Source organism: Musca domestica, unplaced genomic scaffold, assembly GCF_030504385.1.
Source record: "Musca domestica strain aabys unplaced genomic scaffold, Musca_domestica.polishedcontigs.V.1.1 19, whole genome shotgun sequence".
Lineage (NCBI taxonomy): Eukaryota > Metazoa > Arthropoda > Insecta > Diptera > Muscidae > Musca > Musca domestica.
In genome coordinates this window covers 1,931,750-1,959,531 of record NW_026712245.1, presented here as the reverse complement: position 1 = coordinate 1,959,531, position 27,782 = coordinate 1,931,750, and the positions used below count along the sequence as shown (strand labels likewise).

At 33.1% G+C, this 27,782-nt stretch overlaps 3 protein-coding genes across 8 annotated transcripts in view; 2 read left to right on the top strand and 1 right to left on the bottom strand.

The window, feature by feature from the left end:
- LOC101892959 (PR domain zinc finger protein 15) overlaps nt 1-3,470 on the top strand; it is a 54,581-nt gene extending 51,111 nt beyond the window's left edge. For all 6 annotated transcript variants that reach the window (XM_020036140.2, XM_059121123.1, XM_059121125.1 and 3 more), the window contains 2 exons: nt 964-1,182; nt 1,257-3,470. In XM_020036140.2, the coding sequence (XP_019891699.1) occupies nt 964-1,182; nt 1,257-1,915 (878 nt within the window). In that variant the 3' untranslated portion in view covers nt 1,916-3,470. The remainder of the gene's footprint in view (nt 1-963; nt 1,183-1,256) is intronic.
- A 6,806-nt stretch (nt 3,471-10,276) lies between these two features.
- Nucleotides 10,277-12,381, bottom strand: LOC131801965 (cell division cycle protein 20 homolog). The gene is made up of 3 exons (XM_059121122.1): nt 11,983-12,381; nt 11,610-11,922; nt 10,277-11,553 (listed from the first exon to the last, which is right to left on the bottom strand). Exons 1-3 carry the CDS (start codon nt 12,304-12,306, stop codon nt 10,604-10,606), a joined length of 1,587 nt encoding a protein of 528 aa, XP_058977105.1. The 5' UTR covers nt 12,307-12,381; the 3' UTR covers nt 10,277-10,603.
- A 953-nt stretch (nt 12,382-13,334) lies between these two features.
- Nucleotides 13,335-14,435, top strand: LOC101894264 (peroxisome assembly protein 12). The gene has a single exon (XM_005181769.4). The coding sequence runs from the start codon at nt 13,455-13,457 to the stop codon at nt 14,340-14,342; it is 888 nt and encodes a 295-aa protein (XP_005181826.1). The 5' UTR covers nt 13,335-13,454; the 3' UTR covers nt 14,343-14,435.
- Nucleotides 14,436-27,782: the final 13,347 nt, after the last annotated feature.

Genomic DNA, 27,782 nt, shown 5'->3' with positions numbered 1-27,782 from the left:
GATGTTATCTTTTTGAAAATTTCCAAATTCGTTCCAAATGCTGGTATTACAGCTTTTTTAATTGTTTACCCTTAAGATTTATTAAGAGATTATTTAAAAATTTTTTGAACGACTTTCTAAGGATTTCTTAATGGAACATTTTAATCTGCAAAATTGGATATTTGAGTATATTAGCTACAAAGTAAATCTAAAAAACATTCTCTATCCTAGTTACAATATATTTAAGGTACAATCGGAGCTAGAAACATAATATTTTAAAAATTTAAAATTTAAAAAAAAACTTTAGAATGACTATTTCTGGCAAAAATGTAAACATTTTTGTTTAAATTTTTAAGAATGCTTTTGAGATACTATTTGAACTACAAATGTGGATATTTCAGGAGTATTATTAAAATATATTTTGGGGGTTATATCTCTTTATATTTTAAGAATATTTCTATTTTACAATTTGACTTACACACGGGATTTAAACGTAGATTTTTAAAAATATTTTAAAGGGACTAAACAAGAATATTTTTGAGCGGGAGTACTCGATCTAGTAACGAATGTATTTTATGAATTACTTTTAAGGTACTATCCAAGCTACAAAGGAGGAATATTACGAGTTATATATTAAGGGATTATTCGAGCTATAAACGTATATATTTGAATAATATTTTGGAGGGCTCATTGAGAATATTTAGAATATTGTTGTAGAACTGTTTGTGGTACAAACATGCAATTTTAAAGTAAACTGTGGGGGTGGTCTGTTGGAGCTGTTTGGATATTTTTAAATACTTTTTTAGACTGTTTGGGTACAGATTTTCCTTATTTTTAAAAATATATATTTTTGGGGAGATTTTTGTGGTTATTAGCGTTTTAAACGCTTGATTTATAAATAAACTGCATAATTATTTTTTTGCACTTTGGTGTAATTATAGAACTTTTATTTATTTATTTTTGTTTTTCTTTTCAATTCTCCAGGTCATTTGGTTTCTCACATGCGTTCTCATTCCGGTGAGAAGCCACACGCTTGTACATTATGCAGTAAGGCTTTTGTGGAAAGGGGCAATTTGAAACGTCATATGAAAATGAATCATCCAAATGCTCCAATGCCACCTCCACCAGTGCCACATCCCATAATACCAGCCGGTGTATTGCCGCAGATAAAACAAGAAATAAAACCAGTTTTAAGTGAATTAAGTGAGTAACTGAAAAAAACGAAAACCTTTTTATGGTTATTTGTTAATAATAATTCTATTCTTTTTCTCGCTTAGCTCCATTGCAAACAGCTCCCATTGCACATACCATACAACATATAACAGCTGGTGCTGGAGGTAATACAGTGCAATTGGCCACAGGACTGGTGCCTTTGGTAACATCGACCATAACATCTCATGCCACGCAGAAACAAGCGCCTCCATCACAAGCCCAGCCGGCTGCTCAGCAGCAACAACAGTTGCAACAGCAGCAGCAACAGGTGGTGAACAGTCATCAGCAACAACAACAACAGGCCGCTGCGGCTGCGGCAGCTGCAGCCCATCAATTGCAACAACATCAGCAGCAGCACCAACAACATCAGCTAATGCAATTATCTTTGCAACAAGCAGCTGCTGCTGCGGCAGCTCAACAACAATTGCAACAACATCAGGAACAGCAAAGACAACATCATCAGCAGCAGCAGCAACAACAACAGCAACAAAATCAACAACAAGCTCATCATCAGCAAGCAGCTAGCAATGTTGTTGTTGCCTCAGCCCATCAAGCCAATCAACAACAGGCCAACCAACAGCAGCAGCAAGCGCAACAGCAACAACAACCACCACCACAAGTGCCAATCGCTTTAATACAAGATCCTGAATTGGCCCGTGCTGCCATGCAACAATTGCAACACATGCCGCCGCCTAATGTTGAACAACATCCAGTTGTTTACTAACAACAAAAGCAAAATGCCAATATCATAATATGGTAAAGGCAAGGATATATGAAATAAATTATAAGAAAAGCAAAACTAATAATAAAAAGAAATAAATAATAACAAGATGAAGTGAAAAGGAGAATATTAAATTTCCTTAGGGATTTTAGAATAAAAAAACCTCTATTCGTTGTGGATTCCTTTCATGTATATTTTTTATAAAACATTCTATTCTGTATTTTTTTTATTGTATAATATCTATTTATTTTTTAAAAATATTTTATATGGTGTGTGTGTGAATGTGAAATTTTTATGACCCCAAAAAGAGCTAAATTAGATTGGATTTTTTCCCTTTTTTCTTGAAAGATGCTTTAATATTTTTTAAGCAACAAAAAAGTTTTACAAGCTATTGGTTTTGAATTTCCCACTGAAGTTCATACTTGGAGAACATTTAAAGTTATTTCGAACCTTTAAAAGGATATTGCCGGAGTAGAACTTTGTCTATGAGTCTATGTACAGGCATAATAAAATCTCTCTGTAGCTTAAAGAAATTGCTCGGTATATGTTTCAAAAATATGTGTGTATAAATAGAAAAATAGACTCTTTGAATATAAAAACTTGTAATTAAGGAAGGATCTTTATTTGAATAGTGGGTATGTATTTAAAAAAAATATTCTTACTAATTATTGAGCATGGATTTTAAAAGCTTTGGACTGGAAGAACCCTAAAAGACTTTAGTGAATGCAAAAGTTTGACAACTTCTGTCAAGCATAAGATCAAAAAATATGAGGTAAAAGTTTCACACATTCACATACATATATCACAACAGATTATTTTTATTTTTATCATCTCATTTGTGCAATTATTGTATACATAGTTCTTTTTTCGAATCAAGTAGCTGGGCTACCTAAAAAAATATAATCAAGAGCATGTTTCATAGAAACAGGAAAACAAAATTGCTCCAAAAATTTGCAATTCTTTCGATTTGAATAAGAAATCCACACACAAAATTCCATACTTCCCGTTTAAACAAAATCCCCAAAAAGAAATTGTTTATTCTCCTTTTCTCACTTTTAATTAGGCTTTAAAACATATTATTTATATACACAAGAAGTTATTTTACATATAAATAAAAAAAATAACTATTAGTTTTTAGCATTAGAAACACACAAAACCAACAAACTTCCCCCTTCTCCTCACATTAACATTTAAGATTAATTGGTAATGAATAATGAAAACAAACACAACCCAGCCTAAAAGTAATTCTGAATTAATTTCAGTAGAGCATTAATTATATTAACAGTAATATATAATAAAAAATATATATAAATACATTAAACATGTTTTTTTTTAATTTCTTCAATCTCTGTTTCCTTCTTCTTCTGTTTTGTTAACCAAATTGATATGACTTTCTCTTTCACACCAACAAAATTGTTATTGCTTTAAAAACGGCAAAAAAAGAAACCTAACAAATATTTTGGTTCCAGAAAAAATGTATTAAAACTTTGCATTTCTCCAACTATTCTATCCCACACGAATATTATTTCAAAGTGTTAAATTGCAAAAAAAAAAGAAACTTAACAACCACACACACACACATGTAATAACGCATATATTATGATGGTATATACATACAATATATAAATAAATAACACTTATATCTAACCAATTGTTTAAAACAAGTAAAAAATGATTTTTTTACACAACAACAACATAACAAGAAAAAAAATTGTTTAGTTTTTAAAAATAAAGAAAAATAATATAAAAATATTAAAACAAAATTGGAACTATATATTCTATATTTTATTAATAATTAATTAATCCTCTTAAAAATAAAACACAAGCATACGACACATCCCCACAAACACCACCCCCCACCACCATCAACATTTAGTTTGTTAGTATTTGTATTTGAATCATAAGTATATAATTTGAAATACCTATTATTAATATACATTAATAAATATATGCTTTAATATTAAAAACAAAAAACTGAAAAACAAAATTATATATAACACATACATTTTAAAAACAATACATTTGATGTTAAATAAAACAAAAAAACAAACACCTTACATTATTTACATACATGGTGCTTCAGGCAAAAAAAATAGGAAAAGCAGATACATACTTGTATAGTGAAATTTGAGGAGAATGTAGCTCCTATTTTCGTGCAATACCATTTTGGAAACAACAGTCATTATCTTTTCACTTCGTATTTGTGCACCACTTTAAATGCCAGTAAAACGCCAGCTATTCTTCCAAAATGTCATGGCTTTTCAGAATGAGTAATGGATTAGTGGTCATAAGAAGCTTGCTCCTCTCGGCATCAGTGCCATTTTATGACTTTTAATTCACTCAAAAAAAAGATTTTTAAGGAAATCTACAAATTTCATTTCCAAAAAGTTGTATTATTGCCCGGCTATTGAAAACAACAACGACAGCGAAATTAAGTATCTGAAACAAAAACTGTAGATGGAGTTTTTTCATAAAAAATAGGTTTTGACAATGGTGTATTTTATCTGTAGATAGCTCCAGAAATACTTTTTTATATTTTCAAACTAGAACAACGGAATTTACTCTTTCTCACACAATCAATTTTTTTTTCGAATCAGGATGACATATTCTCAAAAACTTTTACATTTATTTTTAAGTGGGAGTAACTTCTAAGCCTAAAGAGAATCACATTCAAGGATTTCAATTAGTTTTAACCAAATGGCGCTCAATGCAAATTTCATGACAGTCAAAGCCTTCCTAAGAATCTATATTTACCATAACATCAATTACTACTGACAGTTTTTGATATATTTTTGAATGCGAGTCATAAATGGTTTGATTTTCGAAAAGAAAAATTATTTAAAATCCATGATGTAATGCTTTTAGAATCACCTTTAGAAAGAATGTCTTCTATATTATTATCACCTTTTAATCGTTTCGTTAGTGGAACAAATTTAATGGAGAAAGGTTTCTACAAACTAAGACCACAGATATTTTTGCGTTCTTTTTTATTCTTCCAGTTAGTAATGGAACATAATTTCAATCAAATGGCTGGCCATGTAGTAGCCTACACGATTGGTCCAATTTTAAAGCACATTATCGATTGTTGTGCAGCTGCATTTCACCAATGGCTTCACGAATATTGTCCTTTAAAGCGTCAATTGTCTCTGGTTTATGGGCGTAACACTTATATTCCCAATTTCCCATTCACATTGATTTACTATTACCAAATTATGGGAACATATAAAATCAGCTAATATTTTCAAACATTAAATTATATTTGGTGATAACTGTGAAATTGTTTTCGTAATCCATTTAAGACAATTTTCATTTTTTCAAAATAAATTCCCAAGAATTTTAAAGGGAATAAGTGTTACCGAATCTCATTTCGATTCATAATACGCGAATTCACATTCGAACATTGCTATTTGGGGACAATAAAATTCGTAATAACAACAATGGGAAATGGAAGCAAAATGTATGGGAAATTATATTCATAATGGGGGTGATTGATATTTCAGAATATAAAAAATGTGTATTATGGAGTTCCAACAGGTCTATTTAACTGGAGAGTATATACATAATTTTTAACATTTTGAAATACCGATAATAAATGAAGCACCTTGTCCTACTTTTACAATTCTAAATAGAAAAAGATCACTTTTGTGTGCTATTTAAAAAATTTAGCTATAATATCAGTGTTGTTTGGTAAAAACGATATTATTTATTGCTGTCGGGAAAATTACAACGTTTCCTTTGGTAAACTTTGGCAAAATTTGTATTCATTCTGTTGGTATTTATATTCGCTGCTGGAAATTTGTCATAAATAACCCATCCTACATTGGAGTATTTTTAAGTGGCATAAGTGGGACTTCGGTAATTTTTATGGAAAACTCACTCTACAGGTTTACATTCTACATTCTAAATAATTTCATTTTTCAAGTATATACCAATTTTTTAGATACTGAAGCACCTATGTTATTATTAAAAAAAAAGAATAAGTAAACGTAAAAAACGCATAAATCCACTAGAGCAAGAAAAAAGTTAGGACCCCCGTATCGTATAAAAACATTATTAACCCATTTTAATTGTCATCTTTACATTAGTAATGAAGGGATACACACTTTCGATATATAGATATGATTAAAATGCCGTCTCTCCTCCCATTTACAAAAAGAGCATAGATGCAAAGAACTTAATATTCGGCTATTTTCTTTGGTTTCGTTTGTTGTTGTATCCACCAATAATGTGTAGTGTAACATTGTAATTGTACTAATTATTTAGTATTTAAGTTTTTTTTTTTGTTTTTAGTATTTACCAGCAACAAAATTATTATGTAATTATAAATAATTGAATGCATACATCTATACATATATAAAACAAAAAAAAAAAAAATAATATACATAAATGGATTGTGTTTAATTTTTGATTGGAAAGATTTTATTTAATATTTTGTTACAGCCAAATGACCATAGCGATAATGTCTAATTAAAAGTTTCGGAGTTTCAATTTTCCATCTGCTTTAAATGACCAAAATTATAATGACAATGGCATGTATGTCCCGTAAAACCTACCAAACTTCTACTTCCCATCTCTCTCTCTCTTATGCGATAATACAGAACATCTATAGATAGCGACACACCCAGAAATCATTTTCAAACTAACTTTTCCATGAACATTTACAAAAAAAGTTAGAAAAGTAAACATTTTAGTGTCCCTTCCTGCTAACGTTGCTGTCTGAAGTAGATGTATCTATCAGTTACGTAATTGAAACCAATTCGATTTAACTTGTGGAGTTGAAGTTTTCTTTTTGGCAGAATGTCTAATTTTAAAATACAGTAAATCGATATATGCCAAAATCAATCGGGATTCAACACATACCTGTGTATCTAAACCACTGTTATTAATTTTGGAAGATGGATTTCCCTACAATAATCTGTAATAATGTGAGTTTAAACCATAATTTTTTTCCAAGGCAGAGAGGGTAGGCCTTTCGTAGCAAAATCACTGGCTTTAGTGCATCCTAAATAGCGCATGGTTGAAACTAATACCGGCAACTCTGTATGTTGTTTTTTTTTTATTTAATGCAAAATTTCTTTGTTATTATCTTCCAAACCTTGTGTTTAATTTCTTTTCTCTAAAAACCCCCAAACACACATGCAATATATTCGATTCACTCCCATACAACGGGAATTGGGTTAATTTCTACTCAAAATTGCCTAAATTTTAAACAATTATAAACAAAAATAAGTTAAATGAAATTACACAATTACAATTCACCCAATTCCCCTTTCTATGGCCATCAAAAAACTACCTTTGTTCCAAAGAAGCAGGGATCAAATGAAATAATTTTTAAACAAATACACCATAGAAAATCATCAACTAGTTTCCTAGATGCAATAACATATGAATAAAACAAAATATATACATATATAGTAACTTGCATATTTACAACAGAGATATAAATAAAAAAACATAAATAATTATATACATCAAGTGCATCCAATATAGCTATAACAAAAAAAAAACAACTAACAAAATATATATTCTTATAAAGCATATAATTAATATGAAGAAAAAAAACAACAATAATACCTACCTATACAAGAAAATAGTACACTTCCACACAGATGATGTATACGTTACACTGGCGTTTCACGAAAAAGATATAAAAATAGAATGCAAATTTAAGACAAATTAATAGTTTTGGTTTTAAAAGTTGAGACAAGATTTTAACTGGCATGTACAGCTTAGTTCTTGGCCACTGATTTGTTGAAAACATCTATTTTATCAACAGATCCAAATTCTGGCAATAAGACATTTGGTTTTATCATTTCCCAGACAACTTACTGGAAGTGCTTCTTCCTGCTTATTATCTAATGCAGGGTTTCGTCTATACAGAAATTTAATCTTTTCAAGTTCCTTCAAAGATAGGATTCCTTACCATTAACCAAAAGTGTTTAAACATGTACAGTTATTGGAGATATAATTGAAATTTAGACATAGAACTTTTTTCATATGTTTGTGTTTTAAATAGAAAACCTATAAGTCTTCCATATTTGGTTTCCCCTTGTATAGGCCTTTTACGGTTGAAAGGCCTTTCAACGAGTTTTCTCCAGTTAGACTACTTGCTATATTCTTTGTTAAGGAACCTTCTGTGCGTCCTTTAGTGAGGAGGCATAAATAGTTGATGATATTACAGATTTAAGGGAAACTTCCAGAACTATAGTATATTATAGTTCGGATTTAAGGGAAACTTCCATAGGCCTTCTAGTGAAAGAAAACCTATCACTAGTTCTTCTAAAACAGAAGACATAATTGGATGTTTTTTTTGAAGAGTCTTAACCAGATTGGCCACGTTTGTTACACATAAAAAAACTTTTAGAAGACCTTTACAGATAGACTTCATAAAATTCTACTTCGATCTTTTACAGGGATAAAACCTGAGGATGACGAGAGTCAACCTTTGAGGTTGTTTTAGCCTGGGTCAATCTTTGGATTCCGATATTCTGGAATTTAGTAAATAAATATAGAGCCTGTAATGACCTCGGAACCGTAACATTCTTTAGCCAACCTCTCTGTCTTTTCAGGTTTGTAAATTGAAGGCAACTCTTCGCTGTCGGTATTAAATTTGGAGTCACTTGTTTATGAGATCCCTTTCTCCAATGTCCGATGGTTTTCGTTCTGAATTAGTCAACGACTTTTATTGATGTTCCCCTCAGGATGGCCTGTGTCAATGTGCAGCAAGTTGTAGATGGTGTTTTACAACTTTATGGAAGCTATTGTTCTTTCATTCCGTTTTGAGATTTGCTAATCACATTCAAAGAGATGTGCAGATGTGATTTGCCTGTTAAAGTCTTCTCAAGTCTTAGTGAAAACACCTCCTGGTTTAGTATTTTTTTAAAGTTAATGAAATATTAAACGGGAGTTGATCCTACATAGATGTACATGTTTCTCACTGTTTCCTCCCTCTCAGAGACAGTTTCCTGGATAAAAGCTTTCTGTAAAAGTTCGAGGATCTTTTACTTTTCCTACATGTTTTGGTCTTCTTGTTGTCGATACAACGGGACAACATTGCATGTTACCGAACCCCCCTCAAATGAAGAGTACGGCATCATCGTGTTTGGCCGGTTCTCAGATTTATATGGTCTGTGACCCTCAGTCCCTCGTATCTATAATGGTCCGGAAAACAAGGTCGAAATACCAACCTGGTTGATTCGTAGGAAAACATGTTTGTCAATAGAATTAGTAACTGGTATACTCAGTTTTTCCACAACGCTATTGATAAGAGTGGCTTCGTCCGGTCGTCGCTTGAACTGCGGCATTGGTAACCATGGTGTGTGTGGAGCCTTTAAATAGTTCGTCCATTTAGCATTATAACTCGCAATTATTGCTTATTTTGATTCGAAGGACCAGTTGAAGCACACGATAGCATTAACTCATTAGCATGAGTTTATTAAAATCTTGTTCTTTTCGGAAAACAACATTGGGAGGATATATTTGTTCTGTGTCCCTAGGTTACAATGTCAGATTTATTTCAATTGTATACCTTTACTCCCATATTTATTTCCACCTTTAAAGATCTTCTTATATCTGACATGAAAATGAGAAAATGCGAGGTTTTTGGAATAAATCTTTAGAAGTTCTGTACGTCTCACCCTTGTTTTTGTTTCGAAATAAATATAAGCTTCGATTGACATTACATTACCAGTACCAAATCATCAGCATCATCCAATTACAAAAGGTTAACAAATCAATTACCAATAAATATTGTTTAGATTTAAAAATACACATCCAAAAGTCGCAAAAAAAATCAATATTAAAGTAGCAACAACAATCTAGCGCATACATACACCATATATATATGCAACAAAAAATCTATATTAAAAAAACATACAAGGGCCTATGTGGATAAATGAAAGAAAAACAAAAGAAAAAAAATAAAACCCTAATATTATTCTAGAGTATATCTATATATCTGTATTTACGTAGACCCATAAGAAAAATAACTAGAGTCTAGAAGTAAAATGTTAGAATTATATACATAAATGTATAATAAGAAAAAAAAAAACATATGAAAACATGCAACAATAACATAAACCACATAATAAACATAAGAAAGAAAAATATGTAAAGGAAATTGAAATTTAGAGGAATATATGTAAACAAATGCATTATGATATAAACTTGTTTTCTTGCAGAGATTCATTTAAAGGGTTTGACGGTAATTTAGCATAAGATATTGCAATTCGTACAGATTTTGGAATTCCAATATTGATTGCAATCCGCCTCAACAAAAAATATCGTTTTGCGTCTAGATTTTTGACGTGATTGCAACCTTCATTTACTCCTCTTCCGTTACAAAGATCACAAATGAAACACTCCTTGTTTTATTAGAATAAATATCAAGTTTACAAAATTTATTGGTGTTCCAATTAATAACATTGCCATTTACACATACACATAAGTTTTAACAAACGGAATTACAAGGCAAATCGGTCACAAATAGAAATGCTCCTCAAACAATTAAGCATTTGTCTAAATGAAAGAAAAAATATAAAAAAAACGTTAAATATATTAGGTATATTTTAATTAAAAGAACATTTTTAGTAAAAAAAAGAAAAAATAGATATGAAAATTTCCTAACTAAATACCATCACATCAAAGCATTTCCATATCTGTCGGATGCTTTGACAGGAAATCACTTTATTTCTATCGTATGCTTTGACGGAAAACACTTTGTTTTGCCTTGGCAGCGGCAGTACTTGATTTCTTCGCTGTATGAGGATCGGGGGCAAAACAATTCCAAAGACGTAGAGTTTCATCGGCACCAGCACTAATGACAGTGCTGCCATCGGGTGACAACGCCATTTGCAGAACTCTAGATGTATGACCAGTAAGTTCAGCTTGTTTCACCATTGAGGGATATTTCCATATGGTCAATTGATTATTGGCAAATCCATGGGCCGAGATTAGTTCCTTGTAGTTGCGTGACCAAAGCAGAGCACAAACTTGAGACTTGGAATCCACGGAATTAATAAGAGAACCATTATTAACATTCCAGAACTTGATACATCTGTCGGCAGTACCGCCACCTGATGCCAATACATTGGGTTGCCAAGGACACCAGGCCAGAGCTCGTACTGCCGCCTGATGTTCATTTAGAATGTGAAGAGGTTCATTGCCTGTGCCAACACCACCACTAACGGCAGCCCAAACATTTACTAAATTATCATTGCCACCACTGGCCAAATACTTGAAATCTGTGGACCATTTGAGGCCACAAACTTCTTGAGTATGGCCGGCCAGATTGGCAACCTTATGCTCACGGGCTCTAACATCATGGTGGATAATGGAGCCATCACGACTACCTGACGAGACCAAAAAGGAATTCCAAGCCAATGCTCCAACACGGGCCGAGTGCCCATCCATTACACGTAAACGTTTTATTTTGGAACAATCCCAAAGTTCCACGGCTCCAGTATTGTTGCCAATGGCCAAAATCTGGCCTTCCTGTATCCAAGCTAAAGCACAGGCATGATCACCCTCTTCATACTCCACCAATTGTTCTATGTTACCGGTGGCAGCATTCCACAGATAAACAGCATTACCCAAAGCAACAGTAACAATATTATCGGCACTCCAGTCCAAAAGATTCAGATCTACAATACATAAATGTTAGTTCAATTTATGGCTTTAAGGCCATTTCGATACCTACAATAGTCATTGATAATATCAGGAGCATCCAAAATACGATCTGAAGTTGTGGGTATATAACGCGAACCACTCTTGGTCGATATGGGCGTTTTAATGGAATACACAACCTTCAAGGGATTGGTATGTGATTCTGGGGCAGCCGGGGCCTTGTTTTGATAGGAAAGAATGCGTGTAGTTTTGCCATCTGCCACTTGCATTGAATCCGAAATTAACTTTTGACGTTCAGCCTTGGCTGGTGTCATTTTATTGCTATTATTAGAGTTTCCACTATCATTCTCCTCGTCATTTTCTGATTTTTCCTGTTCTTGTTTTATCTAAAATTTTTGTAAACTTTATATACTTAGCATGTTATGTTAATTTTCCTCATTACTTACCAAATAGTGTCCCAATTCAAAGTTTGTTGTGCCACGATTAGGTATAAAACGATCTCCTCCACCTGGTGTCTTGGATCCTTTACTGGGCGTGGGAGTTTTCTTGTTCTTTGTGTCGCCAGTCTTACCAGGGGTTTTGGTGGGGGGATTAGCTCCAGAAAAACTGGTATTATAAGAAACAGATAGCACTGACCGACTTCCATTCAAATGACTGGAGGACGAAGCGTCCATCATTTTCTTTTGCCATCTTGGCGGTGGACCCCTTGTAATTTCACCATCCATAGTGAGGGCACTATTGATTTCGTTGAAAAAATTAAATTGTGACATTTTTTTTTAATCAATTTGATAGTTATTTTTCATGAAGTAATGTCTGCAAGGATGCGGAGTATTTTTCTTAAACAAATTCACAACTTGAATTGCCTGATCAAACAATGGCGGCTTTTTAGCGCCCACAAGCTCAGTGTGTTATCAAGCATTAGTGAATGATGCATTCTTGACAGTTAGTGAGTACGTAACGTACATGCATTTTTTTGGGCGTGTTTGTTACAATACAAAAATTTAAAACGATTAACGATTGGGACAATCATGGTAGAAAAATATAAGTAGACGCGTCGACACAGCTGCTGGGACAATGAACTGTCAAACCAATTTTGGAATCGAAAATGTTGAATGAAAATTTATTTAAATTTGTAAAAATTGTTGAAAAACGCGAATTATAATAGCCTCCAAATGACGTAGTATAAGAAAATATATAAAAATCCACTTATATTTGAAAAAACATTTAAATTTTTTTGACATATCAATGCTCCCAAGCGTTGATGCATCTACCTGTATTCTTCTGCCATGGGGACAATGAACTGTCAAACCAATTTTGGAATTAAAAATGTTGAATGAAAAATTATATAAATTTGTAAAAATTGTTGAAAACGCGTATTATAATAACCTCCAAATGACGTCGTATAAGAAAATCTTATGCAAATCTACTTATATTGGAAAAGACATGTAAAATTGTTTGACAGCGTTGATGCATCCACCTGTATTCTTCTACCATGGGTATACGTCAAATGAAGTCGACTGATTGAATACATATTAAATAGTGTAGTGTTTTTTACTACAATTTGTAAATAATATGCTATCTTTTACACCACTCATCTGTTTAGGATTAAAATATGAATACAATTAAGTTGTGATAGTTAAATTTTAAGTAAAAATGATCTATTCAAGCCGGCTATTGTAGTTTGGTATCAATTCACTGTGATTGTCATTTATTGTTTCCTCTCAGATCAGCTGTTATTTTCTTAGTATCAATTCACGGTGTTGCACTTATTGTTTTCTTTTCTGATCAGCTGTTATTCTTTTGCAATCAATTCACTTTGAGTGTCCATTTTCTACTTTAGGAAACCAACATTAAGAAGAAGCATTTAAAATAGTAAGAAAACCATTCCAATCCCGCATCTTCAGGATTATCTCCAAAAATGGCTGAGGGGGCTAATGTTCGTCAAAATTTACAAAACATTCCATCGATATTTGAAATTTCGGCAGCTGAAACATTGGACAATCTCATCTATCCGGCTCTCAGTAAAATATTCGACTATTTGGGTTTACGTTTGGACTTTAAACTCACTGATACCAAACGCTTCAGGGAAGAGATATCGCCCATAGTTACATGGTTGTTACAGTATATGTATCTGCGGAAACGAGGTTCCTCTTTTGGTGAAAGTTTCTATGGTCTGCAAAGAACGCACACAACCACGGGTGAATTGTTGACAAGACAACAAGAACTAATATCAGCCTCCGTATTAACACTCCTGCCATATATTGAACGAAAACTATTGACACGAGCACAGAATCATGAAGCATATGCCTGGGAAGAGTATCTATTGAAACTATTCAATGCTTATAAGGCTTCCAAGGCGATACACACCTTTATGTACCTCATCAAGTATGCCGGTAGTCATTCACCAATATTTCGTGCATTGAGATTAACGCTGCGCTATCCAGCCACACCACCCAAAGAAGATAAGGCTACATATATTGTCTTAAAATTGCTGGAGGTGCTGGCATTCTTTTTGCAGTTTATACAATGGTGGTATTCGAATGATCAACGGCGTAAAGTTGGTGGCTCATTGGTGAATCCTGAACCGATGGAAGAACAACCGGATATGTTGAAAAAATCCAACACCCCAAAGGGAGATTGTCCCATATGCTTGATGAAAATCGATAATGCCACAGCGTGTTCGGTTTCAGGCTATGTCTATTGTTGGAAATGTATAATAACACGTTTGAAGAATCATCCCACTTGCCCTGTTACGGGCTATGCCATAACTATGGAAGATCTAGTACGAATTTATGAAACTAATTAGTATTTTTTATTTATGATTAATAGTGTTTTATTGTTCATTAGTGTAATAATGGATTATGGGATGTGATATTTATTTTAGAATAGACTTTGTAATAAATACATAAGTTCTATTAAAATATGTTTTTAAAAAATGAATCGATATTTTTATTGAAGTCTGAAGGTAATTTTTCTATAAAAACAGTTTATTTAGAGATTTACCAAGATAAAAACTACTTTCGGTTAGATAAGATAGATTATAATGATATTATTAAGAGTTTGACCAGCTTATTGTTGAACGAATTTAGGTTAATATTTTAAAAAATTTATTTCAAAGACTACGAGAACTGTATATGAGATTTTTAATATCTCTTATGGGAATATTTAAACGATATGGTGATAGATTTTTAAAGCTGTATTTGAAGAACTATCAAAGCTAGTTATAAAGAATTTTATATCAGGGATTACCAGACCAAATATGTGTGGATTGTATCTGTACTACAAATGAAATTGATTTCAAGGACTGTCAGCTTTTATTTCTTAAGAATTCTTGTAGGACTATTGGAACGTTGAAATTTTTGCAAATTTATTTCAAGGACATTTAGAATGAGAATTTTTTGAGAACTTTATTGCAATGACTAATAGAACGTAGATTTTCTTAAGATTTTTATTTTATGGACTAAAAGAATTAGGGTTTTTATACCCTTCACCATACATAGAATGGGGGGTATATTACGTTCGTCATTCCGTTTGTAACTCATCGAAATAATAATTCTAGACCCAACAAAGTATATACAGTGTGAGATAAAAAACTGCAACAAAGTCAAAAGCCATAATTTTTACATTTTTTTTTTAATATTTAATTTTATTGAATGAAAGCAAAAAATAGCATCAAATTTTAGATTTGTTCGAATTTGACACCTTTGGCACGATTTATGGCCTTCAAATGACCAATGAAACCGTCACACGCTGCCCAAATGTTGGTCCATTCCCGGAGAAGCGCTTGCTTGAGTTGATCGACACTTTCGTATTTTTAAGTGCCAACCTTGCTTTCCGGAGATTTTGGTGACCATTGTGCACTGGAATTATAGCGAGGAACCTCATTTTGTAACCATTATTGGGTGGAGCATGCCGAGTGCGATAGCGCTGAGTCCTGTTGAAATGTCCAAGGTCTGCGGCAAAATGTTTGCGTGTCCAAAGCCTTAATACACCCTCCAGAATATTTTCGCGATAATATTCGGCATTTAGCCCGAATAGTATGCAAGTTTGCACATACAACCAAATTAGGCCTGAAAATAAGTCTGCCAAATTTGATCGAAATCGGTTCAGATATAGCTACAGCTCCCATATTTATTGTTCATCCGATTTGTTATTTTTGTCCTCCGCAGCCGTAATATGCACTCTGTAACAACAATATTTTGGGAAATATATCAAATACAACTCAGAAATACAGATTTGGATATAGCTCCCATATATAACTTCGTCCGATTTACCTTTTATTGTGCACCAAACGTCTAATATTTGCCCAAATGGGATCGAATTTGGCACTTCTGGCCGAATTGAGGTAGTGTGCCAAATTTGGTGAAGATCGGTTCAGATATAGCTATAGCTTCCATATATATTGTTCATCCGATTTGTTGTATTTGTTACCCACAGCCGTAATATGCACTCTGTAACAACGATATTCAGGGAAATATATCAAATACAGCTCAGAAATATCTTTGCCAAATTTTATCGAGATCGGTTCAGATTTGGATATAGCTCCTATATATATCTTTATTTGATTTCAAATTAATTTTGCACCAAATGGGCAATACAAGTCCGAATGCTTCTTTGAATTTTAAATTATAAAGGGTGTATGATTGAATTCTCCCATAAAAACTTTTAACTGTAATGTGGAGCTCAAATAAATTAGCAAAGTGGTGTAGGGTATCATAAAATCGGCCCCGCCCGACTTTAGGACTTTCTTTACTAGATTTTTTGTGTCTTTCCTTTCAGAAAGTGAGTTCTTTTTTATAACTTCCTTTCAAGGAGGTAGATTAATTAAAGAAATATTACTTTACTAATACTTTAATTACTGTGAAAATATTACTATTACTTGTATTTATTAAAGACATTTTTGGTGGTTTTTATTTCAAAGAACTGTCATAAAATGCAATTTTTAAACATTTTTTTAAGGATTTTATTCCTTAGACTGGCATAAAGTGAATTATTATAATAGTTCCAATCCAAGAACTGTGAGAAAGTGCATTATTTAAAAAAAATATTTTTCAAAGAATTTTATTTGAAAAACATTTAAATAATCTTATTTCAAAGACTATCAGATCAATAACTTTATCGAGCTTTTAGCCATTTTACTTCACAGACTGTAATAACGTGAATTTTTGAAGAACTTTATTTTGAAATTAATTTCAACATACCTGAAGGAAAATATTAGTAGTAAAAGGAAATTACATTCCCTTGCAGCCTCAAACACACACATACAGTTTTGCCAACAACAAAAGTCAATCATTATCCCCAATCATGTTTGAAAATAATAATGGGATATATATCCTGAACTCAATAACCAAAAAAGCAAATGAAAACAAATTTGGTATTTATTTCGGCAGTTTTATGTTGTTCTAACGGAAATTAAATTCTAAAGGATGCCTAATTCCTCGACTTGATTTCGGCTTAACTTCTTTGTTTGTGGTTATTGATGTTTATTTTGGATTTTGTTTGATTGTTTGACATTTTTATGCTTCATGCACATGAAAACAACCATAAATACTTGGGGCAATAGTTATGCTTGATGGGATGTTTCACATACATTGAAGTTGAATAGGCAGCGAGGAGGATATTCATATTCTTTACGGTTCAGAGAAAGAAAATAATGTGAGAAAGCTGAAGTAGCTGGATATGAGCTCTTTTGGAGGAAGCTAACTTTTATAAAATAATATTTTATTATATTTATACAAAATACTTAACTATTATTGTTTATACCCTACACCACATAGTGGTAAGAGTATTAAGCACATTAAAGTTGGAGAAAATCGGTTCAGATGTAGCTTTAGCTCCCATATATATGTTTTCATATAAATCTTCAACCGATTTCGGGTTAATCGAGCACTAAATGACCAATGTCAGTCCAAACGACCTGAAATTTGGCACTTCAGTTGGAATTCACCATAGAAGGAAGTACATCAAATTTGCTGAAAATCGGTTCAGATATAGCTTTAGCTCCCATATATATGTTTAATTCGATATGGGGTTTCAAAACCCTTACATTCGTAATATGCACTCCACAAGTATGATATTTGGTACCAGATATCTTATAGGGCTTGGAAATACCTTTGCTAAACTTTATCGAGATCGGTAAAGATTTAAATATAGCTCCCATATATACCCTTAATCCGATTTCAGGTTTATTGTGAAAATAATGGCTAATTTAAGCCTAAATGGATTGAATTTCGGGACGTACGTTTTCATTTTGTGGAACTCGGCTCCTATATATTTTATACCCTCCATCATAGGTTTATCATTCCGTTTGTAACACCTCGAAATATACCTTTTAGACCCCACAAAGTATATATACTCTTGATCAGCATAAAATTCTATGTCAATTAAGCGATGTCCGTCCGTCTATTCGTCTGTGAAAATCACTCTAGCTTCCGAACGAAATGAAGTAGGTTGATAAAATTTTACTCAAATATGTGATTGGTCTGCAAGACTTTTGGTATTGAAAATGGGCCATGTAGGTCCACGTTTTGGTATAGCCCCTACAACTATTTTCGGTGTTTTGGTGATTTTAGCGACAATATTCATCAGAATTCTTTCAAATTTGGTATTTGAAGTTCGAAATGGATACCACAGCCTATGACAGAAAAGTGTCTGTGCAGGTCCACGTCTTCTTATAGTTCCCATATAACGGTACCTCCCGATATTCGGTACTTTGATAATTTTAGCGACATTATTCACCAGAATCGTTTGAAATTTGGTATTTGAGGTTCGTAATGGATACTACAGTTTATGACAGAAAATTGTCTGTGCAGGTCTACGTCTTCGTATTGCCTCCATATACCGGTACCTCCCGATATTCGGTATTTGATGAAATTAAGGCGACATTACTCACCGGAATTGTTTCAAATTTGGTATTTGATGTTCGTAATGGATACTACAGCCTAAGACAGAAAATTGTCTGTGCAGGTCCACCTCTTCGTATAGTCCCCATACAACGGTACCTCCCGATATTTGGTATTTGGATGATTTTAGCGACATTATCCACCGGAATGGTTTCAAATTTGGTATTTGAAGTTCGTAATGTATACTACAGCCTAAGACAGAAAATTGTCTGTGCAGGTCCACGTCTTCGTATAGCACCTAAATATCGGTACCACCCTATATTCGGTATTTTCATCATTTTAGCGACATTATTCACCGGAATTGTTTCAAATTTGGTATTTGAAGTTCGTAATGGATACTACAGCCTATGACAGAAAATTGTCTGTGCAGGTCCACGTTTTGGTATAGCGGCCATATAATTCAGCAGAATTTTTAATGGATTTTATTATTTTTTTTTTTTGTAAATTGTCAAATTCCTTCCAAATGGTAGATGGTATTCAAAGTTCGGCCCGGCCGATTTGTTTAATATAATCATGATACCCTGAAACCAACTTATAACTGCTCTAAAGCCAAATTTTGACGGTGGTATGATCTACTTGAAATAAATGCTAAATATGCATGGTGGAGTGGGGTATCATATGGTCGGTCCCGCCCGAATTTTGAGTTTTCTTTGCTGGTTATATTATACATTCGTTTGCTCTAAATCCAAATGTTGATAGGTGGTATGATCTACTTCAAATAAATTCTTTTGTTACGGGAGCTCTACTAAATACGCATAGTGGTGAAGGGTATTATCTGGTCGGCCCCGCCTGTCTTATGACCTTTCCTTACTGGCATTTTATACTATTATAAATTCAGTTCTCCAATGCTATATGATCTGTGTGAGTGGCAAATTTGGCCTGCTCTAATTAGATCCTATTGCTAGCAGTATGACCCTAAACTCAAAAAGCTGAAATTCACAAACCATCATTTTTTAATAAGTTCATAATTTGGCACACATAGATCCTGGAAATTTCTTTGCATGCTTATTTCACGGCCAGAGTCCTCCAGGCTTCGTTCTTGTTTTTTGGTTAAAATAACTACAACCCCCCCAAAAAACGCCAACATTTCAATTTACATTCAAATTTCTGCGGATGTTGTCACAATAATGCTGATGCGGGTTTCCAGTCGGTTTTTTTTTCTTCCTCTCGCATTTTTGTTTTAAATTCAATGGCATTGAGCTCAAGCGTTAAGGAAATTAGCATTTCTTTGTGAAGAAAACATCATTGTTGTTCGGGTTTTTCTTTTTGCTGGTCATTGTCTTTGTTTTCATTTCGGGGGGTAGGGGAGTGGAGGGCAGGAAAACACGATGAAAAACAATATTAAATGGCAAAAAAAAAAAAAAAAAAACGGCGAGAGTGAACAAATTTAAATGTTCACATTGCAATGTTGTACAATTTACCCAATTGTGGTTGGCTGAACAATAAACTCGGCTGCGGGTCTTCTCCATAAGTTGTTGGCAATTTCGCAACGCGGCACCCACATTGGCGAGCAACAATTTTGATTCATTTCGTTGGGTTTCTTCAGAAACAAAAGTGAAGTTTAACAAAAAAAAAAAAACAAGTTTGAATTAAAGCCCCTTTTCGCATTTGCTTGGCTAACTTTTTTTGTGGGTTCTTGCTTTCCTCGTTTGTTTGCCTGTTTGCAATGGCTAAAATAAACAAACAGATTAAAAAAGGAGGTAGTTTTGAGCGGATACGACTTAAATGTAGGCTATAATAATCAGAACAGAATTCGTTAAAAAAATGTTTTTAGATATTCCACAGATAGGCGTTGGTGTTTCAGAGGGAACTTATATGAGGGAGGCATATGCAATTCTGAATCGATTTTCACTAAATTTGACGGAGACATTTTAATCTTTTCTACCAAATAACATTGCTATAGAGTGCATGAGAAGGATTATATTAAAATATATATCGGAGTCGATTTCCACAAAATGGAAACGTACGCCCCGAAATGCACTCCATTTGGGCTGATATTAGCCATTCTTTGCACAATAAACCTGTAATCGGATTAAGGATATTTAGCAGCTATATCCAAATCTTAGCCGATCTCAATCAAATTTGGCAAAGGTATTTCCGAGCTCTGGTACCAAATATTATTGTTGTCGAATGGATATTACGAATTAGAGGGACTTAAACACTAAATCGGATGAAATATATACATGGGATCTATAGCTATATCTAAACCGATTTTCTCTAAATCTGATGTACTTGCTTCCAGACTGAATTCGGTCGGATGTACCAAAATTCAGGACTTTTGGGCAGATATTGGCCATTTGGTGCACAATTAACCCGAAATCGGTTGAAAATATGTATTGGAGCTATTTTCACATCTGAACCGATCTTTTTAAAATGTGGCTGAAGCGTTTCCGAGCTCTAAAAGATGTCTGGTACCAAATATCATTGTTGTCGAATGTTTGCGACTTAAGCACCATATCGGATGAAATATACATACATGTGGGAGCTATGGGAAGCAGCAGAAATGGTTCGAATAGTGCAGAAGCGACTTGATCGAAATCCGCTTCGCAGTGGCCGAAAAATGGCTCGTGAGCTGAACATATCGCAATATTCCATTCGACAAATATTGATATATGAGGTCGGGGTAGGTAAAGCCATTGAAATTCCAGAAAGTGCCAGAAAGCCATTGAAATTCCAGAAAGTACATACACTGCCGAATTTGGTTTTCTCCGATTAGAAAACATTCGTTGTTCAGCAGTTTGTAAACAAACAAAATGATCGTGTTTACTTGCCAAAGAGATCAGCTGAAAATGTGCACCTTCGGTTGGCCACCAGAACTCAAGCGCCGGTCATGGTGATGGTGTGGGCCGCCATAACAGCCGATGGTCGCTCTCCGCATCCGAATAAATGCCGAATATTGTCGCGAAAATATTCTGGAGGGTGTATTAAAGCCTTGGGCACGCAAACAGGACTCAGCACCATCGCACTCAACACGCGTCACCAAAGAATGGTTACAAAATGAGGTTCCTCGCTTCATTCCCTGCGCACAATGGCCACGAAAATCTCCGGATACCAATCCTTTGTGTCTGGAGTATTTTGGAAAGCAAGGTTGGCATTAAAAAATACCAAAGTGTCGATCAACTCAAGCAAGCGCTTCATTGGCCATTTGAAGGCCATAATTCGTACCAAAGGTGACAAATTCGAACAAATCTAAACTTATTCTACAATTTTATGCTATTTGCGACATTACCCCTATGTAGTGTAGGCTATAAATATTTGAAATAATCTACAATTATTGGTCTGAAAAAATATCTTTAAAAGGTCCACAATTACTGGTCCAAAAGGTATTGAAAAAATATTATTTTAAACGGTCCACGATCTACCAGGTATTGAAAAATATTGAAAAATAATTTTAAAGCGTCCTCAATTATTGATCTTAAACAAATATTTTTAAAAAGTTCATTAATTTTTTTTAAAAAGTATTGAAAAAATATTATTTTAAACGGTCCACGATCTACCAGGTATTGAAAAATATTGAAAAATAATTTTAAAACGTTCTCAATTATTGATCTTAAACAAATATTTTTAAAAAGTTCATTAATTTTTTAAAAGTATTGAAAAAATATTTTTAAAAAGTCCACGACTATTGCACTCAAAGAAAAATATATTTAAAAGCCCCACGATTAGTGGTCTAAAAGGTAATAAAAAATATTTTTAAAAAGTCCGCGATTATTAGTCTAAAAGGTATTGAAAAATGTTTGTAAAAAGTCTTCGCTTATTGGTATTCAAAGGTATTGAAAAATATTTATAACAAATCTACGATTATTGGTATAAAAGGTATTGAAGGTATTAAAAATATTTTTTAAAGTCATGATTGTTGATTAAAAAATATTGAAAAGAGTTGAAAAGTCCTGATTGTTTGTCTAGAATGTACTGAAAAAAATATTTTTAAAAAATAAACGATTATTGGTTTTAAAAAGGCACTGAAGAAATATTTTTAATATATCGGAATAGATTTTTTTTAAAAATATTAATTTTTTATTTTAAATCTAAAAGGTACTGAGAATACAAATTTAAAAACTATCAAAATTTTGGTCTAAAATATATTAAATAATATTATGAAAAAAATCCATGATTATTGGTTTAAAAGGTATTGAACAATCCATGAATATTGTTTTAAAAAGTACTGAAAATCCAGGATAGTTGGTATGAAAGGTATTAAATTTTTTTTTTAACATTTACTATTATTCCATGAATAGAAAATTTGTGTTATTTACTAGTTAAAAATATATAATAAATATAATATAAAAAATCCCCGATTATTAGTCTGACAAAAATTAAAATATCTACCATTTTTGACCTCTGAAATATTGAAAAATACTTTAAATAACGTGCGATTATTAATCAGATAACTACTACAAATCCAGGTTATTGGTCCGATCTTCTAAAAAATCTGCAAATATTGATCCGTTTTTTTTTAAATATTAAGGATATTGAAAACCTCATTTTTAAAATTTTGACACTTTTGATGTGCTTTCCTGTAGGGTATCACAAAAGGTTCAACTTCCCGCCAACGAAAAAATAAACCATAAATACTCATATTTGTTAAAAACAACCTTGATGGTCCCTTCACTTTCAGTTGTTGTTCTTGTTGTTGCGACAGCCAGCAACAATTGATGTTATGAAATCAAATTAATACTCTTAAGCATTTTCTGTCTTCCTTTTCCCCCTTTGCAATGGAAGCAAAAAAAGAAAACATCGAAACAATATTCTAATTAGAGGTCGTTTTTTGTGGGGACCAATTCAAATAAAAAAACCCTTTTAAGCATTGAACAAACAAAAAAGTGAAAATCCTTAAATCGGAGAGAAAATAATTTTCAGTTACGAAAAACAATCAATAAAAATAAAGGTCAGGTAAATGAGAAAATAAAAGGCATATACCTTTTGGTAAGGATTATAATTGTATGTTTAAACAGCTGATACACCTTCATATTTCAACATTCCATTTTAAGACAGTACGTTATATACAATTTTCCCACAAGATCCATTCCATTTTTAGAAATAAGTCATTACTGCAGACTCCATTTCTGTCAAACAAAGAATTTTATTTTGTACATTGCCTCTTTGATTTGGTTCCTTCCTTCCTTCCCGTCAGTGCCACAAGAACAAAAGTCCTCCACGGATTTGCTAGTAATCACAAAGTTGACAAAGAACATCCCCCTCACACACATTATTACTCCTCATTCGGCTGTCTATGGCTCGTTGAAACTTGTTTAATGCCATATAGAATGAGTTCTAACTTGTGTGTGTGTGTGTCTGCTCTTTTTTTTTTGGTTCCTTTTGAAGATGTGCGCTCTTCCTGTCGCATATTTCCTCTCGTGTGATTATTTACATACGGTCGCATAAAATACATTCATTCGTTCATTCATTTGGAGGAGACCATATAAATTATCATCAAACATACTAATCTAAATAAATTTATTGTAAATGAGATACTTTCATATTTTGTTGTTGTTGTTGTCGTTGTCTTTTTTTTTTGCATTTTTCGGAGCGTGTAATTTTTTTGTTGTGTTCCTCCTTGTTTGATGCTTTAAATTGTATTTTCTTTTGAGGAGATGTACGGAAAAGTGGTGGAAGGCATATTTTTCTTTGTTTGTGTTTTTTGCTAAAATATTAGGTTACGTGTTTTTTGGGAACATGGGAATTATACACTCAGAAATAAAAAAGGTATTTATGATTTTTCTCAAGATTCACAGTGGCTACTAAAGGACACTACCTATCAATACCTGTCAATGGCTATGAAAGTGAATTTTTTAAAAATATTTTTTAATTTCCATCAGTGCCGATAAATTTGAGTTTTTAAAAATATTTTTCAGCTGCTGTCAGTGGCTTCAAGTGGAATTTTAGTTATTTATATGACATAAGTGCATCAAACGTGAATATTTCAGAATACACCTATCAGACCAATTATCAAGGATTAAAAATTGTTTTTTTTTAGTGAAAACAGTTTTGTAGTTATTTTTAAATATCTAAAAGGCATTGAAAATTTTTTTTTAAAAGTTCACGATTATGGGTTAAATGTATTGAAATATGTTTTTAAAAATTCACGAAAATTTTTATAAAAGTATGAAGAACATTTAAAAGATCCAGGGAAAATGGTCTAAAAGGTATTGACAAATAATTTTAAAAAATCCACAATTATTGTTTTAAAAAGTATTAAAAAATATTTTTCATTTAAAATTGACGATAATTAGCCGAAAAGGCATGAGAAAATATTTTTAAAATGCACGATTTTGGTCTAAAGTATCGAACAACTTTTTAAAAGATCCAGTAAAATTATTCTAAAAGGTATTAAAAATATTTAAAAAAATCACTATTTTTGGTGTAAGTGGTATTGAATAATATTCTGAAAAAAAAATTCCACGATTATTAGTTTAAAAGGTATTGGACAATACACGTATATTGTTTTAACAAGTATTGAAATCTATTTTTAAAGATCGAGTATAATTAGTATAATTGGTACTAAAAAATATTTTTTAAAAAATCTACTTCTATTCGATGAACAATTTGTAATATTTCATGATTAAAGGAAAAAATATTTTAAAAATCATTATTGGTTTAAAATATATTTTTAAACATAAAAAAGCTGTAAGTACGGCTGGTTGAACTTTGAATTCCCTCCCCCTTTGGTACAAATTTGCAATTTTCAAAAAAAATAAATCCATTAAAAATTCTGTTAAAATCTTAAAATACCGAATGTAGCCGTATATATTGGGTCTATACGACGTCGTGAACCTACATAGGCAACTTGTGTCATAAGCTATTAAAATATTCAAATGCGAAACTTGAAAAAAAAAATCTGTTCATGCTGTAGCTAAAATCATCAAAATACCGAATATAGGAGGTACCATGGGGTTATAAAACGTGGACCTGCACAGACAATCTACTGTCATAGGCTGTAGCGCCCATTGCGAACATCAAATACCAAACTTGAAGCAATTCCGGTGAATAATGTCACTAAAACCATCAAAATACCAATATCATATGTACCGTTAAATGGGGGCTATACGAAGACTAGACGTCTGTATAGTTGTATTATCCGTTACGAACTTCAAATACCAATTTGAAACAATTCCGGTAAATAATGTCGCTAAAATCATCAAAATACCGAATATCGGAGTACTATTATTGAGGGCTATACGAAGACGTAGACATGCGCAGACAATCTCCTGTCATAGGCTGTAGCACCCATTACGAACATCAAATACCAAATTTGAAAGAATTCTGATGAATATTGTCGCTAAAATCGTCAAAATACCGAATATCGGGAGGTACCGTTATATGGGGGCTATACCAAAACGTGGACCTAGTTAGCGCATTTTCAATACCAAAAGTCCTGCAGACATAATATACATTAGAGTAAAATTTTATCAATCTACTTCAATTCGTTTGGAAGCTACATTGATTTACACAGAAGGACGGACAGATAGACAACAGACGGCCGGACATCGCTAATCGACATAGAAATTTATGCTAATCAAGAATATACTTTGTGAGGTCTAAAATGTATATTCGAGGTGCTACAAACGGAATGACAAACTTAATATACCCTCCATACTATGGTGGAGGGTATAAAAAACTGCAACAAAGTCAGACGCCATATTTTTTTCTTTTTTTTTTTTTTTAATTTAATGAATAAAAGCAAAAATGTCGGAAATAGCATCAAATTTAAGAATATGTTCAGATTTGTTCGAATTGGCAACCTTTGGCACGAATTCTGGCCTTCAAACGGCCAATGAACAAATCACACGCTGCCCCGAATGTTGCTCTGTGGTATTTTGGCCCATTCTCGGCGAAGCGCTTGCTTGAGGTGATCGTCACTTTGGTATTTTTTAGTGCCAACCTGCTTTCCAAAATACTCCAGACACAAAGACCAACGATTGGTACCCGAGATTTTGGTGGCCATTGTGTGCTGGAAATGAAGCGAGGAACCTCATTTTGTAACCATTCTTGGGACGGTGCTGAGTCCTGTTGGAATGTCCAAGGTCTGCGGCCAAAATGTTTGCGTACCCAAGGCTTTAAAACACCCACCAGAATATTTTCACTATAATATTCGGTATTATATCTGATGCCACGGTCGATTAATACGAGCGGAGAGCGACCATCGGCTGTTATGGCGCCCCACACCATCATCATCATGGTCGGCGCTTGAGTTCTGGTAACCAACCGAAGGTGCACATTTTCAGCAGACACGATCATTCAGTTCGTTTACAAACTGCTGGACAACGAATATTTTCTCATCGAGAAAAACCAAATTCGCAGTTTACCCCTTTCGGCCAAGCGAAGCAACCCATTAGCTTTTTTGAGCCTATTTTCTTTCTGTTGCGGTGTAAGTTCTTGCACTTTTGGAATTTCAATGGCTATACCCCGAGTTCATTCTTCAATATTTGCCGAATGGAATATTGTGATATGTTCAGCTCACGAGCCATTTTTCGGTCACTGCGACGTGTGTTTCGATCAAGTCGCTTCTTTACTTTTCGAACCATTTCGGCTGATGTTGCTGTTTTGTTCCATCCACTATCTTGACGCCGGGCTGCAACGGTAAAAAGCGCGATGGTATGAGACACAAAATATTTAATCACATTTTAATACTGGAGTGATCTACGATAGCCACTTGGGGTTTTTTCCAGCCAATTTAAAGAAATCACACTATCACGCTTGAATTCCTTCACGAATAACTTTTTTTCTGGAAATTCTCACCAAATTGTTTTGTACACTTGTAAACAGTATATGAGCTGTCACTAGAATAATTTTAACAGCTGTCGGATGAGTGGCTTAGAAATGACAGAAGTCTGAAGTTGTTGCAGTTTTTGCATCTCGCCCTGTATTTAATAGCGATTTTTATGATATTTGAGTTTTGAAGAATATATATTTTTGTAAAAAAAAAATATAATCGTCAAAATTTAAACAATTTTCAAATTCTATAATCCTTTGGGTTTTTAGATCTTTGACCTAATAATGGAAGGGGTTGGCGTATGAGTAAACATGCACAGCGAGCAATAACATTACTTATACGCCCCTGCATCTTTTTCTTACGAAAAGAGGGCCATTGCATAATACAGGCAACATATGACAGAGTTTTCAATAATTTTTCCCTGTGTATTAACATTTCCCCCTGAATGATTGGTGGCTGGCATGAATGGTTTAATCATGATTCAATTTTGGCCGTGTTATAAGTGAACAAAAGTGTCTAAGCAGTTTGTGTTTGTGCGTGTGAGTATTGTAACAATGAACTCGACTTGCTCTCTAGATTAACAAATTTGTACATTTTTTCCTCATTTTCTGCCGTGGGACAAGAAGTAACT

What these genes read in the sequence shown, in the direction of transcription:
- LOC131801965 (XM_059121122.1), bottom strand. Translation starts at nt 12,306, where the DNA reads ATGTCACAATTTAATTTTTTCAACGAAATCAATAGTGCCCTCACTATG. An exon ending in TTGAATTGGGACACTATTTG is followed by an intron (nt 11,923 to 11,982) that starts GTAAGTAATGAG and finishes CAAAAATTTTAG; the next exon opens with ATAAAACAAGAACAGGAAAA. An exon ending in TGATATTATCAATGACTATT is followed by an intron (nt 11,554 to 11,609) that starts GTAGGTATCGAA and finishes TATGTATTGTAG; the next exon opens with ATCTGAATCTTTTGGACTGG.
- LOC101894264 (XM_005181769.4), top strand. Translation starts at nt 13,455, where the DNA reads ATGGCTGAGGGGGCTAATGTTCGTCAAAATTTACAAAACATTCCATCG.